Below are 13,452 nucleotides of genomic sequence, written 5' to 3' on the forward strand. Positions count from 1 at the left end.
GGTGAGCAGATAATCAATGAAAAGAAAACAAGCTTTCTCTTCAAACAGCTGACCGCTTGGGGTGCTGTGAGTTGGCCCTCTGCCTGTCTGATATTGATGACCTATCCTGAGGATAGGTCATCAATATTAAAAAACAGCAGACAACCCCTTTAAGAGCTCAATTTTCTAACTAATAAATGAAAGTAGCGGAAGGCATTTTAACGCACACCTATTAAATGTTGTGTTTTAAAGTTCCATTTAAGGCATTCACAGTGCATGTTAATTTTATTCTGTGGGATATAAATGTATTATCTATTCTATCCAATAATTTTTTTAAGTTTTTGCCTACTTAAAATACAATCACTACAATAAAATCACCTTTTATAAAGAAAAAAAATTAGTTTTTCCATATTGTGAGAGCCATAAGTTTTTTTTTGTTGTAGGATAACCTGATGATTTCATTCGCTACAAATTACTTTTTGAGCACTCTACAGTAGCAACTGGCACAGTTTTTTAAGCTTTCACTGTGCAGGATAAATAAAGTGTTGGTTTCATAGTATGGACTGTTACAGACATGGTGATATGAAATACGATATGAAAATGATGTATTTTTTTTACCCATAATCAGTGGCGTACCAAGGGGGGGCGGGGGGGGCGGCCCGCCCCGGGTGCCACTCACAAGGGGGGTGCCAGCCGCGACTGAGGATAAAAAAATAAAATAAAAATATGTGGCGAGTGGGCCGGCCCAGGCGTGGCGCTGTGATAGGGGCAGGGCTCCAGATGGTCTCTCCCTCCCCCTGTGCTGCTGCCGCCGCGGCGAATAAGAAGAGGGACAGGGCCGGGGGAGGGGCTGTGGCCACTGCGCCACCAATAAAGATAACTGAGCTGTTAATACAAATGCAGGAGGCGGGTGCCGGAATCAAATAGCCGGCACCCGACCTCTATGACAGGGAGCTGCGATCAGCTGCAGTTAACCACTTAGGTGCCGCTCCCTGTCACAGAGGTCGGGTGCCGCTATTTGATTCCGGCACCCGCCTCCTGTATTTGTATTAACAGCTCAGTTATCTTCAGAGTGGCCCCCCCCCCAGTATAATAAACATTGATTGTGGCGCCCCCCCCCAGTATAATAAACATTGATTGTGGCGCCCCCCCCCAGTATAATAAACATTGAGTGCGCCCCCCCCCCCCAGTATAATAAACATTGGTGGGCAGTGGGCAGTGCCAATGAGGGTTAAAAAATAAAAAATTAACTCACCTCCTCCAATTGATCGCGTAGCTGCTGCCGGTCTCCTTGTAATTTCTTCAGGACCTGTGGTGACGTCACTGAGCTCCAGCCTCTATCACATGGTACATTACCATGGTGATGGATCATGTGATGTATCATGTGATGAGCTCAGTGACATCACCACAGGTCCTGCGTCCTGAAGAAAAAGTACATGAGACCGGCTGCTACGCGATCAATTGGAGGTGGTGAGTTAATTTTTATTTATTTTTTTAACCCTCATTGGCACTGCCCACCAATGTTTATTATGTTGGGGGGGGGGGCGCACTGTGCCACCAATGTTTATTATACTGGGGTGTTGGGGGGGGGCGCACTGCACCACCAATGTTTATATGTTTATTATGCTAGGGAGGGGGGGCACACTGCCCACCAATGTTTATTATGTTGGGGGGGCACACTGCGCCATCAATGTTTATTATACTGGGGTGTTGGGGGGGGGCGCACTGCACCACCAATGTTTATATGTTTATTATACTAGGGAGGGGGGCGCACTGCGCCACCAATGTTTATTATGTTGGGGGGGCACACTGCGCCACCAATGTTTATTATACTAGGGTGTTGGGGAGGGCGCACTGCACCACCACACCAATGTTTATATGTTTATTATACTAGGGAGGGGGGGCGCACTGCGCCACCAATGTTTATTATACTGGGGTTTAAGGGGGTGCAGGTTTTTATTTTATTAAGGAAGGGTTAAGGGGTCTATTAAGGGGTGGTTAATGGGTTTTATTAAGGGGGGTTAATGGGTTTATTTCGTTAAGGGGGTGTGCAGAGGTTTATTATTTTATTAAGGGGTTTTATTTTTATTTATAAATATTATTGAAAACATTGAAAAAAGTTTGTGCATGTTTTCTTAACTTTCTTGGGGGGGGGGGGGGTGCCAAACAAAGGGTTCGCCCCGGGTGCCAAATGCTCTAGGTACGCCCCTGCCCATAATAAAGCATGTTTTATTGATCAAATGATGTTTTTGTGTTTTTTTTTTTTTTTACTTCAGTACACCCATATGCTTATTTTACAATATTTAGTACTCTAGTATGTATGGGGAGCCGCTGACTCTCCACCAGATGATGTTCAGGGAGATAAGGATGTTAGAATTTTAACGTCCAATCCTCTTGTCCTGCTGGGAGATAAGCCACCACCAGAGGTTCGCAACAGTGGTTTTCTCCTCTCTCCCCATTGAAAACACATACACATGTGTTGGAGTCAGGAGAGATTGCTGTTGGCCAACAGCTATTGTCACCTTTCTAAATATACTCTATGGCATCCAATAGTGGAATGGCTCTCCATCGGGACCACCTGATCTCTAATTTACATGTCTCTTCCTCATCTCAATAAAATCTATTCAATTTACAGTTAACATCATTTTACATGAATGGAAATGGAGTCTTTTACATAAAAATGTTGTAATAAATGCATTCTGACCTTCCACGAGTGACTCTTTGCAAGACCTTTATTCCCAAGAGACGGCATGCCTTGCCTTCCAGTTTTTGGCAGTATTCCTTCATGTCTTCAAGAGCTGTGTTTACAAACTGAATTTGGAGCTCACTGAAAATTCCATAAGCGTCTTGAATGAGAAGTCCCATTCTGCAAAACAAGGCAAGTGGTGAATAATATGCTAAAAGCAAAATGGACCAAAAGCAAGAAAGACGGTCTGCTACCACAATGGCCCACACCCGTTTTGAGTGTGGTTCCCTACAATACACAATTTATGGTAGGTCAAACTTATCAAGCAGAGTAAGGGGAAACGGTGCAAATTCATGGCCCAAATCTACACCTACTCATAGACGGCATAGGATGGTATCTCTTCCCTGTTAAAAGTTCAAGATACATCACATTTACAGTGCCATGAAAAAGTATTCATACCACTTGAACTTTCTACATTTTTCATGTATTTTTTTTTTTTTGTATTTTATGTGATAGACCAACACAAAGTGTGAAGTGAAAAGAAAATGATACATGGTTTTCATCATTTTTAATAAATAAAAATCTGAAAAGTGTGGCGTGCATTTGTATTTAGCCCCCCTGAGTCAATACTTTGTAGGACCAAAGTATCACAGCTTCAAGTCTTTTGGGGTATGTTTCTACCCGCTTTGCACATCTAGAGGTTAACATTTTTGCCCATTCTTCTTTTTAAAAAAAAGCTCAGGTTCAGTCAAATTAGATGGAGAACGTCTGTGAACAGCAATTTTCAAGTCTTCACAAAGATTATCATGGGATTTAAGTCTGGACTTTGACTATGCCATTCTAATGAATATGCGTTGCTCTAAACCATTCCATTGTAGCTCTGACTGTATATTTAGGGTCATTGTCCTGTTGCCCAGTCTCAAGACTGACTTATGCAGCCTTTATTTGTAAATGTGAGCCAATTGGGCTCCAGCATCCCATGGATATATATTGGATACTAAAGCTATGAGGAAGGTTTTTAGACTTTTACAGGCAAACAGAAGTACAATACTGCCTCCACCACCAGGGCAGATAGCCATTCACTCTACAACATGATGTACATTATAGAACAAACAGTCTACTAAGTGGACATGTAAATATACATGCAGCATATTATTTTTCTTCTGCAGTCTTAGGCATCATTGCAAAGCTTAACCCCATAAAAATCCGCGCTGTACATGTACGGCTCTGGTGGACGTGACTTAAGGACCAGCACCGTACATGTAGGATAGGAGCTGCACCCACCCGATCAGCGGCAGGAGTCCGGCAGTCACTGATAGCCGGACCACTGCTTTATGCGCCGACATTGGAGTTTTCACACTCACACTGCCGCGGTCAGCGCTGACCGCGGCACGTGCGGGAATGTGCCAGGTGCGGGGTGGCCATCGAGTCCCCGCGCTGCTGTGACGGGGACCCAATGCAGGGAAGGCAGCCCGATGCCTTCCTTAGGCATCGTGGCTGCCTTCCATGACAGCCTGTGAGATCAAGCCCCATGGATCTCACAGGAAGCAGGTTGTAAGTGTATTACATTGAGTAATACACTTACAGCCAATGCATTACAATACAGAAGTATTGTGATGCATTGTAAAGGGGATCAGATCCAGTTGAAGTTGAAGTCTCAGAGTGGGACAAAAAAAATTTGTTTAAAAAAAAGGTAGAAAAAATTTTGTTTTACAAAAGAATTGAAAGTTTCAAGTAAAAAACAAACAAAAAAAAGACCTTTTCCCAAAATAAAGTAAAATAATTTTTTTTTTTAAATTAGGAGAAAAAAGAAAAGTAGACATATTAGGTATCACCGCGTCCGTATCGACCGACTCTATAAAAATATCACATGACCTAACCCCCACCGTCGAAAAATAAATAAAAATAAAAACTGTGCTAAAAAAAACAATTTTTTTGTCACCTTACATCACTAAAAGTGCAACACCAAGCGATCAAAAAGGCGTTTGCGCCCCAAAATAGTACCAATCTAACCGTCACCTCTTCCTACAAAAAATGAGCCCCTACCTAAGACAATCGCCCAAAAAATGAAAAAAGACTATGGCTCTCAGTCTATGGAGACACAAAAACATGATTTTCTTTGTTTCAAAAATGCTTTTATTGTGTTAAATGTAAAAAATAAAATTAAAAAAGTAGACATATTAGGTATTGCCGCGTCCGTAACAACCTACTGTATAAAAATATCACATGACCTAACCCCTCAGGTGAACACCGTAACAAAGATAAAATAAAAACTGTGTCAAAAAAAGCCATAATAGCAAGCTAACAAAAAGTCATATGCACCCCAAAATAGTGCCAAACAGTCATCTCATCCAGCAAAAGTGATACCCTATCTAAGACAATAGCCCAAAAAAAATAAAAAAAAAATAAATATGGCTCTCAGACTATGGAGACACTAAAATATGATTTTTTTTGTTTCAAAAATTATATTATTGTGTAAAACTAAAATAAATGTAAAAAAGTATACATATTAGGTATTGCCATGTCCGTAACGACCTGCTCTATAAAAATATCACATGACCTAACATGAACACCGTAAAAAAAAAGTCAAAAAAGCCATTTTTTTGTCACCTTACATCAGAAAAAGTGTAATACCAAGCAATCAAAAAGTCATGCGCACCCTAAAATCATACCAATCACACATCATTTCATACCGCAAAACATGAGACCCTACCCTAAGACAATCGCCTAAAAAATAAAAAAAAACTATGGCTCTCAGAATATGGAGACACTAAAACATGTTTTTTTTTATAAAAAAAATGCTGTTATTGTGTAAAACTGAAATAAATAAAAAAATATATACATATTAGGTATCGCCGCATCCATAAGAACCTGCTCTATAAAAATGTTACATGAACTAATCCCTCAAGTGAACACCGTAAAAAAATAAAAACGGTGTAAGAATACCAAGTGATCAAAAAGTCATACATACCCCAAAATCGTACCAATCAGACCGTCATCTCATCCCGCAAAAAATTAGACCCTACCTACTGTAGGAAAATCGCCCAAAAAAAAATAAATGAAAAAATGGCTTTCAAAATATGGAGACACAAAATTATTATTATTATTTATTTTTTAAATGCTTTATTATGTAAAACTGAAACAAACCAAAAAAAGTTGTCATATTTCGTATTGTCGCATCTGTAACAACCTGCGCTATAAAAATAACACATGATCTAACCTGTCAGATGAACATTGTAAATAACAAAAAATAAAAATGGTGCCAAAACAGCTATTTTTTGTTAGCTTATCTCACAAAAAGTTTAATATAGAGCAACCAAAAATCATATGTACCCTAAAATAGTACCGACAAAACTGCCACCTTATCCCGTAGTTTCCAAAATGGGGTCACTTTTTTGGAGTTTCTACTTTAGGGGTGCATCAGGGGGCTTCAAATGGGTGTCTAAAAACCAATCCAGCAAATCTGCCTTCCAGAAACCATATGGTGTTCCTTTCCTTCTGCGCCCTGCTGTGTGCCCGTACAGCAGTTTACGACCACATATGAGGTGTTTCTCTAAACTACAGAATCAGGGCAATAAATATTAAGTTTTGTTTGTCTGTTAACCCTTGCTTTGCTAGCGGAAAGAAATGGATTAAAATTGAAAATCTGCCAAAAAAGTGAAATTCTGAAATTTCATCTACATATTCCTTTAATCCTTGTGGAACACCTAAAGGGTTAACAAAGTTTGTAAAATCAGTTTTGAATACCTTAAGGGGTTTACTTTCTAAAATAGGGCCATTTATGGGTGGTTTCTATTATGTAAGCCTCACAAAGTGACTTCAGACCTTAAGGCCTCTTTCACACGGGCGTTGCCGGAAAATGTGCGGGTGCGTTGCGGAAACACCCGCGATTTTTCCGCGCGAGTGCAAAACATTGTAATGCGTTTTGCACTCGCGTGAGAAAAATCGCGCATGTTTGGTACCCAAACCCGAACTTCTTCACAGAAGTTCGGGCTTGGGATCGGTGTTCTGTAGATTGTATTATTTTCCCTTATAACATGGTTATAAGGGAAAATAATAGCATTCTGAATACAGAATGCATAGTAAAATAGCGCTAGAGGGGTTAAAAAAAATAAAAAATAATTGAACTCACCTTAATCCACTTGCTGGCGCTGCCGGCATTTCGTCTGTCTCCTTCTGTGCTGAACAGGACCTGTGGTGAGCATTCATTCCAGGACCTTTGATGACGTCACTCCGGTCATCACATGATCGATCACCATGGTAAAAGATCATGTGACGTACCATGTGATGACCGGAGTGACGTCATCAAAGGTCCTGTAACTGTATTTAATGCTCACCACAGGTCCTATTCAACAAAGCAGACACAAGGAGATGCCGGGTACGCGATCAAGTGGATTAAGGTGAGTTAAATTATTTATTTATTTATTTTTAACCCCTCCAGCCCTATTTTACTTTGCATTCAGAATGCTATTATTTTCCCTTATAACCATGTTATAAGGGAAAATAATAATGATCGGGTCTCCATCCCGATCGTCTCCTAGCAACCGTGCGTGAAAATCGCACCACATCCGCACTTGCTTGCGGATGCTTGCGATTTTCACACAACCCCATTCACTTCTATGGGGCCTGCGTTGCGTGAAAAACGCAGAATATAGAGCATGCTGCGATTTTCACGCAATGCATAAGTGATGCGTGAAAAAAACCGCTCATGTGAACAGCCCCATAGAAATGAATGGGTCGGTATTCAGTGCGGGTGCAATGCGTTCACCTCACGCATCGCATCCGCGCGGAATACTCGCCCGTGTGAAAGGGGCCTAAATGGTCCTTAAAAAGTGGGTTTTGGAAATTTTCTTAAAAATTTCAAGATTTGCTTCTAAACTTCTAAGCCTTCTAACGTCCCAAAAAAAAGAAAATGTAATTTACAAAATGATCCAAACATGTAGTAGACATATGGGAAATGTAAAGTAATAACTATTTTAGGAGGTATCACTATCTGTTTTAAAAGCAGAGAAATAGAAATTTTGAAAATTGCAAATTTTTAAAAATTTTGGGTAAATTTGGTACCGTATTTTTTTATTAATAAAAATTAAATATTTTGACTCAAATTTAGCACTGTCATGAAGTACAATATGTGACGAGAAAACATTCTCAGAAAGGCTTGGATAAGTAAAAGCGTTTTAAAGTTATCACCACATAAAGTGACATGTCAGAGTTGCAAAAAATGGCCTGGTCCTTAAGGTGAAAAATGTCAGGGTCCTGAAAGGGTTAACCACCTCCGGACCGCCGAACGCAGCAACGCATCCTTGAGGTGGCTGATTCATTCCTCCTGGACGCGCCGGCGCGTCCTCTCGCGAGACGCAAGATTTCCTGTGAACGCACGCACACAGGCGCGCGCATTCACAGGATCGGAAAGTAAGCGAGTGGATCTCCAGCCTGCCAGCGGCGATCGTTCGCTGGCAGGCTGGAGATGTGATTTTTTTTTAACCCCTAACAGGTATATTAGACGCTGTTATGATAACAGCGTCTAATATACCTGCTACCTGGTCCTCTGGTGGTCCCTTTTGTTTGGATGGACCACCAGAGGACACAGGTAGCTCAGTAAAGTAGCACCAAACACCACTACACTACACTACACCCCCCCTGTCACTTATTAACCCCTTATGAACCACTGATCACCCCTGATCACCCCATATAGACTCCCTGATCACCCCCTTGTCATTGATCACCCCCCTGTCATTGATCACCCCCTTGTAAGGCTCCATTCAGAGGTCCGTATGAATTTTACGGATCCACTGATAGATGGATCGGATCCGCAAAACACATACGGACGTCTGAATGGAGCCTTACAGGGGAGTGATCAATGACGGAGGTGATCACCCCATATAGACTCCCTGATCACCCCCCTGTCATTGATCACCCCCCTGTCATTGATCACCTCTCTGTAAGGCTCCATTCAGACGTCCGTATGAACTTTACGGATCTACTGATAGATGGATCGGATCCGCAAAACACATACGGACGTCTGAATGGAGCCTTACAGGGGAGTGATCAATGACGGAGGTGATCACCCCATATAGACTCCCTGATCACCCCCCTGTCATTGATCACCCCCCTGTAAGGCTGCATTCAGATGTCCGTATGATTTTTACGGATCAACTGATACATGGATCGGATCCGCAAAACACATACGGACATCTGAATGGAGCCTTACAGGGGGGTGATCACCCCATATAGACTCCCTGATCCCCCCCCTGTCATTGATCACCCCCCTGTCATTGATCACCCCCCTGTAAGGCTGCATTCAGATGTCCGTATGATTTTTACGGATTCACTGATACATGGATCGGATCCGCAAAACACATACGGACATCTGAATGGAGCCTTACAGGGGGGTGATCACCCCATATAGACTCCCTGATCACCCCCCTGTCATTGATCACCCCCCTGTAAGGCTGCATTCAGATGTCCGTATGATTTTTACGGATCCACTGATACATGGATCGGATCCGCAAAATACTTACGAACATCTGAATGGAGTCTTACAGGGGGGTGATCACCCCATATAGACTCCCTGATCACCCCCCTGTCATTGATCACCCCCCTGTAAGGCTGCATTCAGATGTCCGTATGATTTTTACGGATCCACTGATACATGGATCGGATCCGCAAAACACATACGGACATCTGAATGGAGCCTTATAGGGGGGTGATCAATGACAGGGGTGTGATCACCCCATATAGACTCCCTGATCACCCCCCTGTCATTGATCACCCCCCTGTAAGGCTCCATTCAGACATTTTTTTGGCCCAAGTTAGCGGAAATTATATATTTTTTTTTCTTACAAAGTCTCATATTCCACTAACTTGTGTCAAAAAATACAATCTCACATGAACTCACCATACCCCTCACGGAATCCAAATGCGTAAAAATTTTTTGACATTTATATTCCAGACTTCTTCTCACGCTTTAGGGCCCCTAGAATGCCAGGGCAGTATAAATACCCCACGTGACCCCATTTCGGAAAGAAGACACCCCAAGGTATTCCGTGAGGGGCATATTGAGTCCATGAAAGATTGAAATTTTTGTCCCAAGTTAGCGGAAAGGGAGACTTTGTGAGAAAAAAAAAAATATCAATTTCCGCTAACTTGTGCCAAAAAAAAAAAAATTCTATGAACTCGCCATGCCCCTTATGGAATACCTTGGGGTGTCTTCTTTCCAAAATGGGGTCACATGTGGGGTATTTATACTGCCCTGGCATTCTAGGGGCCCTAAAGCGTGAGAAGAAGTCTGGGATCCAAATGTCTAAAAATGCCCAATGAATGTGGGCCCCTTTGCGCATCTAGGCTGCAAAAAAGTGTCACACATCTGGTATCGCCGTACTCAGGAGAAGTTGGGCAATGTGTTTTGGGGTGTCATTTTACATATACCCATGCTGGGTGAGATAAATATCTTGGTCAAATGCCAACTTTGTATAAAAAATGGGAAAAGTTGTCTTTTGCCGAGATATTTCTCTCACCCAGCATGGGTATATGTAAAAGGACACCCCAAAACACATTGCCCAACTTCTCCTGAATACGGTGATACCACGTGTGACACTTTTTTGCAGCCTAGGTGGGCAAAGGGGCCCACATTCCAAAGAGCACCTTTAGGATTTCACAGGTCATTTACCTACTTACCACACATTAGGGCCCCTGGAAAATGCCAGGGCAGTATAACTACCCAACAAGTGACCCCATTTTGGAAAGAAGACACCCCAAGGTATTCCGTGAGGGGCATGGCGAGTTCCTAGAATTTTATATTTTTTGTCACAAGTTAGCGGAAAATGATGATTTTTTTTTTTTTCCTTACAAAGTCTCATATTCCACTAACTTGTGACAAAAAATAAAAACTTCCATGAACTCACTATGCCCATCACGAAATACCTTGGGGTGTCTTCTTTCCAAAATGGGGTCACTTGTGGGGTAGTTATACTGCCCTGGCATTCTAGGGGCCCAAATGTGTGGTAAGGAGTTTGAATTCAAAATCTGTAAAAAAATGGCCGGTGAAATCCGAAAGGTGCTCTTTGGAATGTGGGCCCCTTTGCCCACCTAGGCTGCAAAAAAGTGTCACACATGTGGTATCTCCGTACTCAGGAGAAGTTGGGGAATGTGTTTTGGGGTGTCATTTTACATATACCCATGCTGGGTGAGAGAAATATCTTGGCAAAAGACAACTTTTCCCATTTTTTTATACAAAGTTGGCATTTCAAAGTTGGCAGAAGTTATGAATTACTAGTGGTTTATAATGAAGATCCAGTACAGGGATATTTTTGATAGTATGTAATTTGTTTTTGCATATATATTATGTACTTCATGGATTGAAATGTGAACATGTTAAATGTTTTTGAAAAATGAACTGAATAAAAACAGTTTAAACATAATGAAGATCCAGAAGAGTGTCAACTGCACAGTATGAAACTGGCATTACTGACTGGACAGTGACAGACTGTATAGGGGCACAACCCAACTGCTAACACCCACCAGGATCTTCATTGCAACCAACTGGTAATTAATTCATAACTTATAGCAGGAATAATAAAGGAACATCACAGAGTCATATGAATAGATGCTCCATAATTGTTAGTATGCAAGCAGTTACTAAACAGGAGCACAAGATAACCAACAGAAAACCTTTACATTCAATATTAAAGGCTAGTTCGTGACTCTGAACTCATAGTGTTGGACTGGCTCATCAGAGTAGAAGAGGATTTTCTAGTGAGACCTGGACCTGATAAAGGTCCAGATAAAAAAATAAACATTTGAAGCTGTATTTGGAGACAATAAATTGCCACTAAGGTCTATTTCTTTGAATCAAAATCTATTAGACTTTAATAATATGGGGTTTGGACCCTGAATTTTTTTTTTTTCTGGTGGGCCCAAGGAAGCCCAGTCTGACACTGTATGTTAGTATAATAGAGTTTAGAGTTCATAATCCTTCAGCATATCTTTTTTCACACTCCATAGGAAAGATGAGTATGCTTCACTTACCTGTACAGGTGCAGACTACAATGGGAGTCAATGAGTGACAAATGACACTGTATGCATATACTGTGACATATGTCATAGGCTTCCATCTGAGATGTCCTACAGCAGTGGTCAGCAACCTTCGGCACTCCTGCTGTTTTGAAACTACAACTACCAGCATGCATACTTGATCTGCTCTTCTAGGGACTCTCATAGAAATGAATAGAGCATGCTCGGAATTGTAGTTTCACAACCGCTGGTGTGCTGAAGGTTGCTGACCCCTGTACTACAGGAACAGGGCCTGAGAAGAGTGGACAGTAGTTGAAAGTATTCAGCTCAGCAGTCAACTTATTTTACTCCTTAAGGCCTCATGCACACGACACAGTATTTTTTCACGGTCCGCAAAACGGGGTTCCGTTGGTCCGTGATCAGTGACCGTTTTTTCATCCGTGGGTCTTCCTCTGTGACCGGCCGGGAGCTCCTCCTACTGGTAAGTGACAGGTCTGTGCGGCGCACTGCTTAATGATCTGTCACTTACCAGTAGGAGGAGCTCCCGGCTGGTCACAGACAGCGCAGCAGGTAAGTATGATGCTTCTAATATTGCTAAGTAACCATGGCAACCAGGACTGCAGTAGCGTCCTGGTTGCCATGGTTACCGATCGGAGCCCCAGCGATTAAACTGGGACTCCGATCGGAACTCTCCGCTGCCACCAATGATCGGGGGGGGAGAGGGGAGGCCGCACACTGGCCACCAATGATATTAATACAATAGAGGGGGGGGCGGGGGGGGGGGGGGGGCGCACACTGGCCACCAATGATAATACAATAAAGGGAGGGAGGGGGGGCCGGGGGGGCCGCACTGGCCACCAATGATATTAATACAATAGAGGGAGGGGGAGCCGCACTGGCCACCAATGAATATAATATTGGGGAGGGAGGGGGTCTGCCCCCTCCTGCCTGGCAGCCCCTGATCTCTTACAGGGGGCTATGATACGCACAATTAACCCCTTCAGGTGCGGCACCTGAGGGGTTAATTGTGCGGATCACAGCCCCCTGTAAGAGATCGGGTGCTGCCAGGCAGCAGGGGGCAGTCATGTACACAGTTCGTAGTAAATTCTAACTAGAAGCGTCCCCATCACTATGCGAACGCCTCTGTGTTAGAATATACTGTCGGATTTGAGTTCAGCTCTGAAAAAGCTTTTAGCTTTTATCTTCGGATCCGTCTGTATGAAAGTAACCTACGGCCACGGATCACGGACACGGATGCCAATCTTGTGTGCATCCGTGTTTTTTCACGGACCCATTGACTTGAATGGGTCCGTGAACTGTTGTCCGTCAAAAAAATAGGACAGGTCATATTTTTTTGACGGACAGGATACATGGATCACGGAGGCGGATGACAAACGGTGCATTTTCCGAGTTTTCAACGGACCCATTGAAAGTCAATGGATCCGCAGAAAATCACGGAAAACGGAACAACAGCCGTGGATGCACACAACGGTCATGTGCATGAGGCCTAAGCCTCATTCACACGTCAGTGTTTGGTCAGTAATTTCCATCAGTGATTGTGAGCCAAAACCAGGACTGGAGCCTCCACAGGCATAAGGTATAAGGGAAAGATCTGCTCCTGTTCTGTGTTTAGAGCCGCACCCAGTTTTGGGCTCAAAATCACTGATTTAAATCACTGACCAAAACACTGACTGTGTGAACGAGGCATTATCTGTGTGCAATTTTGAGGCGCCACACAAAAGTATTAAAAGGATTAGCCCATCTCAGACTTTGAT

General features: G+C 42.7%; 1 protein-coding gene across 2 annotated transcripts in view; it reads right to left on the minus strand.

The window, feature by feature from the left end:
* The window catches only part of SPIDR (scaffold protein involved in DNA repair), a 581,260-nt gene that overhangs the window by 79,894 nt on the left and 487,914 nt on the right, over positions 1-13,452 (minus strand). For both annotated transcript variants that reach the window (XM_040431991.1, XM_040431990.1), the window contains one exon: positions 2,684-2,845. In XM_040431991.1, coding sequence (XP_040287925.1) covers positions 2,684-2,845 — 162 coding nt within the window. The remainder of the gene's footprint in view (positions 1-2,683; positions 2,846-13,452) is intronic.

This window comes from Bufo bufo, chromosome 5 (assembly GCF_905171765.1).
Source record: "Bufo bufo chromosome 5, aBufBuf1.1, whole genome shotgun sequence".
In the NCBI taxonomy this organism is placed as follows: Eukaryota; Metazoa; Chordata; class Amphibia; order Anura; family Bufonidae; genus Bufo; species Bufo bufo.